This window comes from Borostomias antarcticus (assembly GCF_949987555.1).
Source record: "Borostomias antarcticus genome assembly, chromosome: 4".
Taxonomy (NCBI): Eukaryota; Metazoa; Chordata; class Actinopteri; order Stomiiformes; family Stomiidae; genus Borostomias; species Borostomias antarcticus.
The window spans coordinates 31877337-31884836 of record NC_140237.1 but is presented as its reverse complement, the minus strand read 5'-3'; the positions used below and the strand labels follow the sequence as shown (position 1 = coordinate 31884836).

General features: G+C 50.9%; 1 protein-coding gene across 1 annotated transcript; it reads right to left on the bottom strand.

Annotated features, from left to right (window-relative positions):
• Nucleotides 1-4642: 4642 nt before the first annotated feature.
• On the bottom strand, nucleotides 4643-5719 carry tlnrd1 (talin rod domain containing 1; the record flags this gene model as incomplete). The annotated part of the gene is made up of 1 exon (XM_084436962.1): nucleotides 4643-5719. Exon 1 carries the CDS (start codon nucleotides 5705-5707, stop codon nucleotides 4643-4645), a length of 1065 nt encoding a protein of 354 aa, XP_084293088.1. The 5' UTR covers nucleotides 5708-5719.
• Between the last annotated feature and the right edge of the window lie 1781 nt (nucleotides 5720-7500).

Sequence of the window (7500 nt, the reverse complement as noted above, 5' to 3'; positions counted from 1 at the left end):
GACGCTCACACACACAAACACACACACACACACACACACACACAACACACACACACACACATTCACACATTTACATTCACACACTGACGCACACACACACACACTCACACATTCACACATTTACATTCACACACTGACGCACACACACACAAACACACTCACACACACACACTCAACAGCCTAATAAAGCATGACGGGGATGAGGGAGTCATTGGCGTATTGTCAGATCCACAGGTGGCGCCGTGTCCTGAGGTGAACAGAGGCGCCATCCTGCCCTGTGTGTGTGTGTGTGTGTGTGTGGGGGGGGGGGGGGGGGGGTTCCTGTGGGTCCTCAGGCAGACAATAGCAAGCTGGGTGGGGTCGCCCCAGTTGGGGACAGGACGCGGAAATGGTGGGAAAGAACCCTATGTGTGTGTGTGCGCGAGTGCGTGTGTGTGTGAGTGTGTGTGTGTGTGTGTGAGAGAGAGAGAGAGAGGGGGTGGTGGGCAGTGGAGAGGGGGGGTTAGTGAGTATGTCTATAACTGCAGTTGTAGCTGTAGATTATTCTCTCAGACCCCGGCCACTGGGGTACAACAGGCCATCCAGACCGCTGCTACGGGGTGTGTGTGAGAAAGAGAGTTCATATGAGACGCACAAAGAGACTACTGTCTCACGTAAGCCCAAAGAAACAAGGCGGCCAGACCTGGTTAGGGAGAGGTGGAGGGGGGTCAAAGTTCAAACATGTGCTATAGACTCTCAACCGAGCAAAGGAGGGGAGGGACGGGAATTAAAAATGAACCTGAGTGAACCTGGGCCAAGTTTCCACGTTCTGTGGGTGACCTCCAATCGAGGGTGTTATCTCTCTCAACGGCGGCCGTAGTGCGGGCGTCAGCGCCAGGGATCGACCAGCGACTCCTCCCCCTGCCTCACCTGGAACAACAGCTCAGGGTCGGGACTCGTCAATCCGCGGGTGATTACAATCTTGCTTCCAGCATATCTGGAAAATGAGTGTCGGCGCAAAACAATGAAGGTAACATTTACCTCTCTGTGTGTGTGTTTACATATTTCTGTTATCGAGCGAACGGCGAAAACGCTGAGTTTAACCGTTCACTCGGAATCTAAACGGACGCATGCTAGGGTTCAGACACGCCGCGGCAAAGCTTGACACTCCCCCAGGCCTGTCAGGTTTAACTAGCTCGTTTAGTAAGATGAAGTCATCCACACACGTGTGGTAAAGAGAGGGAGGAAGAGAAACGAACGTTTCATAAAACATGAGAACGAACGTTTGTTTCCTCCTAATGGCGGGACTTGTGGAGGTTGTGGTCGGGAGAGGAGCTGTGTGTTTTGACCGGCTCTAGGGCATAGACGGATTATGACATGATGGGCCCCTGGGCACAGACACGTAAAGGGCCCCCACACCTGTTTTATTTATCAAAATGTTGAATTTGCCCAATGAGACGGCACCCAATTTGCAGATGATTTGAGAAAACTCACAATAAAAGCAGCTTTATTCAGCTCAGTTTTGACTCGAGGGACCTCACCTCAGTGGGGAGGACTTGCTTTTTGGATTTCTCCCCAAAAGAGTTGAAGAGCCCATATTGTATGGAGTACTCAGCCCCTCTAAAGTACTATAAACACTCACTTAAAAAATACAGGTATCATGATGGTTTCTTTCTTGTGACGTCTTCAAAGTGAATGTTTTGGCTATTGCTTCAGTTTTTCAGCAGGATTTTTGAGGCTCTGTTATTGAATGAATGACTTAGCCTTTTGACTATGCGACAAGAAATGCAAAGGGCCCCCTGAGCTCTTGGGCCCCTGGGCCCGGTAGGCCCGTTCAGTAATATGTCTTTGCTCCAGGGTATCGGTGTAACCCAACCACAGGTTTACACGTGAATCGGGGGCCAACTGCTGCCGAACTGGCACCTCGCTCACCTCACCGTCCGGAAAAAACTGCAACTACAACTGCGACACTAACTCCAAAACTATGACTAAAAACTATCAACTAAAAGTATAGAATCTATACCATATGCTGTCAGTTGCCATTCGATGCCCCAGCGATGCAACACTGCTAATCCACCATCTCCCTGTCTCCTCCCCGCTAGAGGTAACGCGAGCTGCCGTGGACAGATAGCCAGCTGCTGTTGGGTCCATAGTACCCTAATACTGTCACCCAATCAGGCGCACCTATCAATAATGCACATGGTGTCAGCTAGCGACCCACTGCAGAGTTTGGTTACCACACACCGGTAGGTCCGCCATGCCACCGGCAGAGCAGAGCATAGACGGATGATGAAATGACGGGCCCCTGGGTACCGACACGTAAAGGGCCCCCCACCCATTTCATCTATCGCCTTTTTGAATTTGCCCAATGAGACGACATACAAATCCAATTTGAAGATAGAGAAATCTCACAATAAAAGCAGCTTTACACAGCTCGGTTTTGACTCGAGGGACCTAGTGGGGAGGATTTGCTTTTTGGATTTCTCAACTATAGGCCTAAAACAGTTGAAGGGCGCATATTTAATTTCAAACCTTTATTTATTGCATGGAGTACTCATCCCCTCTACTACAGATAAACACTCATTTAAAAAGTAACATGATTGTTTCTTTCTTGTGACTTGTTATTGACATGAATAACTACGCCCTTTGACTATACCACAAGAAAGGCCCCCTGAGCTCTTGGGCCCGTTCGGTAATATGTCTTTGGAGCAGAGTACAACTGAGACAAATCACTAACAGTAAGAAGATGGAGAGATCACACCTGAACTACAGTACAGTCAATGACAGTGTGTATGTGTGTGTGTAAGAGAGAGAGAGAGAGAGAGGGGGGGAGGGTAGCTAAACTGTGCACAGCACCTGGAGTGCTGAGCACAGCACCCCCCCCCCCCCCCAACACCGATGACGTCGTCACCGCGGGCTCCTGGGGACCGGGATAAGCGACACTTCCTGTCCTTCAGCAGGAAATGGGCGAAGCCTCGTTTGAAATTATGACTGGGACTTTTAGCGCTGTGAAGGAAGCGTCTCCAGATAGCAGGGGCTGTTGGTTTCCTGTTGTGGACCAACAGTTTGGGCTTGGGCCGGCACACGCAGGAACAGGGAAGGATACCAGGTCACCGAGGAGAAACAGGGCTCTAAATGACAGCTGGGACACAGATGAACTCCAGAACTAAAGACACGGGCTGTTTAACACGACATGCCGCTGACAATCACTGTTTGTTTGAAAGCACAATTTGAGCTGAACAGTAAATCTGACACAGTAGCCTACACATACTGCAGGACATCATGATAGTTTTTTTTCCTTCTCAAAACGCCACTTTCACAGATTGATAATAACATAGCAAGTCGACCTGCCGCCGGCCGTGTGTGAGCGGGGGTGGGGTTAAGACCCGGCCTCGGAGGCGGATGGCCCATCCCTATCCAATAACCTGGCATCAAAGCGGGATCGGGGTGCCGAGCGTCAGCGGAAAGCCGGGGCTTATGGGATGGAGTGTGTGAGCGTGGGATGTGCTGGGCAGGACTGAGGAGGGGGGGGGGGGGTGCGTGGGGTTTTGAGGGGGAGATACCGCGTCTCTCAGACTTCAAACGCACCCGGGGGACTGAGCCAGAGGCCGCGCGGTTTATCGCGGGGCTACGATAACAAGCAGAACGGATCGGGGCCTAGCGAGGCTGGATTGAGCCTTTGAGGACATCTTCAAACGGCAACGCCAGGCAGGAACATGAGCCTGACCCAACCCGGTCAGACCAGGAGAGATAAGAGACAACACATCTCACATTTAACATGACAAACTGAAATATTGTCATTATAGGCTAGTATTGTTCAATATAGAGGCGAGTATATTATCTTAGAGAATTAAACTCAGGGTGCATTACACATAATAGATACGACTAACACACTTCAAACTCTGGAGAGAGACAGGAAAAAAGCAGGAAGTCCCCAACGGTATCACGCAACCACCCGGTTGAACCTCTCAGGTGATGAGGTCACACATGCTGACACAGAGACATACCTCTGAGGGCAGTACGTATGAGAAAACATTTTTAATAGTTGAAATAAATACTCCGGTACATGCATGATCAAAACACATGAAAAATACTATGGTAAGTCTGGTAAATAGTGTAAATCCTATGGCACACACTAACAGCAGCTTTTACCCTTTAAGAATTCACACATTGAAAAACAAGCATGGAAACGCTCTCTTCCCAGTCTCACGAAGCACACGAACTCCTACAGATATCACCCAGGGACAGCTACATCCATTATTACGTCTGTCGTTTTCACCGTAGCGGAAAACTGAGGTAAACTTTACAGGTTCTTTTTAAGATCGTCGTTGTCGTTTTTAGCTAAGGGGGCCGGCGGTTGGGCGAGCGCGGCGGACCAGGGGGGTCGAGTCGAAGTTGTCAGTTTCTTTTGAGAGGTTTCGGTCGCATCCAGCGCGACGAAAATCCTCGACGTGGTCGTTTCCCCCGAGCGCAGCGGGTCTCTGACCGCGGCTCGCCTCGTCCGTAGGGCAGATACCCAGCATGCCTCTGTTCCTCCTCTGCTCTCTCTACACCTGACAACACTTGGGCGGACCCCGAGCCAGTTTCTTTGGTACGCCAAAAACAGAGAGAGGACACAGATGATCGCTCACTTCAAATGGGTGGATGTGTAACTCTTTAGAAACTAATTCACAGAATGGGAGTTGACTGGCGGCAGAGTCCTGGGAGACGATCTCTCCCTCAGAGCCTGAGAAAGCAGAGTGCAGCCGTCCGAAACCGCGCACGCCGAGTTACGCAAGCGCTCCCGGTAGTCCGCCATCTTGGTGCTGCTCTCGGGGTGCTGGGATATGTCCCTGAGGCCCTGAGTGAGGAGGACGCAGGCCGACACCACGCTCATGGCGCCGCCCAAAATGGCCGTCTGTACCCCCTTCCCCTCGGGGGAGATGCTCGCCGCTCTACCCAGGAACTGCGGCTCCGTAGCGAAGCCCACCAGAGCGTTGACCGCCTGGACCAGCGCGGCGCCGAAGACCACGCAGCGGTTACGTGCCAGCTCGCTGGGCTGGCTCTTCACCTCTTTGACGCAGGCCAGGAAGGCGGCTCCGCTCGTGCTCATGCTCTTCACGCTGTATTTGAACTGCTCTTTGGCGAAGCGGTCCTTGGACCTCTCGCTGGCCAGGCACGAGGCGTCCGTTAGGGTGGTGAGGTTCTTCAGGATGTTCTGGGAGAGCTCCAGGAGGAGCTGGGGGGTGATGTCCGGCACCGGTGTGACCCGCAGGGCGCCGCAGCTCTGCTCCACCTCGTGCCGGCAGCGGGTCACCTTGTATCGGTCCACCAGGCCCGGGAGGCAGGCCTGGGAGCCGGAGGTCTCCACCGCTGCCAGGTAGGCGGCGTGGGCCGAGCACTCGGTCAGGGAGACCACCAGGTCGCCCATCTCCAGGAGCCGGTCCCCCACCTCGGCGAAGCGGCCCATGTTGAGCTGGCTCTGGATGTCGTGCGTGAGGATGGAGAGCTCCTTAGTCCGGGCGATCACCGTGTCCCGGCACTGCTCGAAGGTCTCGGCCACCGTCACCCCCTCGGACGTCATCACCGGCCTGGTCTCGCTGGAGAGCAGGAGGAGGTCGGCCACCAGCTGCATCTTGCCCTTGCAAGTGTCACAGATGGAGGACAGTTTCTTCCTCTGCTGCAAGCTGCCACCCGGAGCGCTGGTCGATCCCTCGCTAGCTGACTTCCCAGAGCCACTACTAGCCATAATAGGGGGGTCAAGCTGCTCTTGTGGGGCTCTCAACTGGACACAGTTCTATGTTGCTGCACACTCCATAGCGTAGTTTTAAGACATTTTCTATTACATGAGAATATATCCCCACAGGTCTTTACAAAGCCTTGAGTTTCAACTGGCCAAACGGTCTTCCTTACAGTCCTTCAGGATGCGAATAGTATGTTAAATCCACTATAAATTGCAATGAGAGATTCTGAAAAAGCACAGGACATTGTATTTTCAAAGTAAACATTTGATGAGATCAAGATCTATCTGTCTACACTATGGTGTTATACTAAACCCTTGTGGATATTGAGAGTTTAAATAATATCTACTCTTGGTTTCATGTTATTAAAACTATCAACTACTAGACAATATAGATAAGTTGCTTTCAAATACAAAAATAAACTTCATGAAAATCCCTTCAAATGATAATTTTCCATTTCTCAGTGTTTATAACTTATTTGCTTTCATGTTTACAAATTAAATAAAATGCCCTGAAAACTTCCTTCAGACTTCAACCATCTGTTGTCTAGTCCAAGGTGTTTGCAAAACAGAACAATTCACAGGTTATTGTAATCTAGGCTACTGCAGTGCCACCGAGGTGCCTTACGTTAGGCAAAGTGCAGACTGAACAAACGTAATATTAAAAAGGTAGCTATCCATGGAAATTAGCAATATATATATTTAATCACATCCAATATTTGAATTGAGAAGCTAAAATAGTAAGACGTGTTTTCGGGTTACAGCCTATCCAGACGATACAACTCTAGAATACCTGCTTGCTTGAGAGGAGAAGGATATAACTGCACCCAATATTGATCTGATCTGTTCCCAATAAGTGTGACTCCCCTAGTTTGACTGTGGAACAGGCTCGTGCGTGTGAGAGAACCCGGGCAGTTCCGTTCCACTCCTCGAGCGCACTGCCTCCCCAGCACCATCATTCCACGAGACTTCCCAAAGAAAAGCTTCCACAAGAGCAACGAACCCAAAGCACTGGCCCTCCCGCGACTTTCAACCTTTTCTTTTTCATGCACAATCCCGTGACACAAACTAGTTCGTTGGGCAAGTTTGAATCCATAGGCATATCTATTGTCCATACGCCCTTCTTAGCAAAGCGCGGGGTGTGAGTGTATAGTCCGGCATCCCCTGCGTCCGGGCACGGTCTGGACACCCATAGCACTCGTGTCGCTGTTGAAATATTGGGTCTACTCGCAGCGTTTTTCACTTTCGGTCAACTCCACTGCCCCGGGGAAGAGGTGGTCTTGTTGATTCCCAAACTGAAAGTCGGTTGTGTGCTCCCGCTACATCTTCTGGAGCTTTGTATCAGGAAGCGGGGAGGGTGTGGTCGCACTTGAACGGCTTGATTGTAGCGAAGCAGCAACACAGCGAGGCAAGGCGAAGCCTTCCGCTGAAAAATAGGATATCACTTGAAATGTGTTTGCGATCAAACCGGCGCGCTTAATTCGCCCCCAATTGCTTTTGCTTGGAGATCAAATAGTCAAATATGATTCCACAAATGTCCCGGGTTCTTAGTAGGTTTCCAAGTGAGTTGTGTAGTCCGGGTTTTAGGGCAGACGGATCCCTCTGCCATGAGACATCCCTTCCCGAGGCCCCGACGTGGGTGCAGTCGACTACCGGTGTAAGGGCAACGTTACACCCAAAAAGCAGTTCCCAAAAACGACCGACAGTCCATTCTCCAATTATTCCCTAGTTTCTCTCAGTAATTTTACGTACAATAAACAATCCAGGCTGGTGATAGGCTACTCAGCGGTACACCGTTTCTG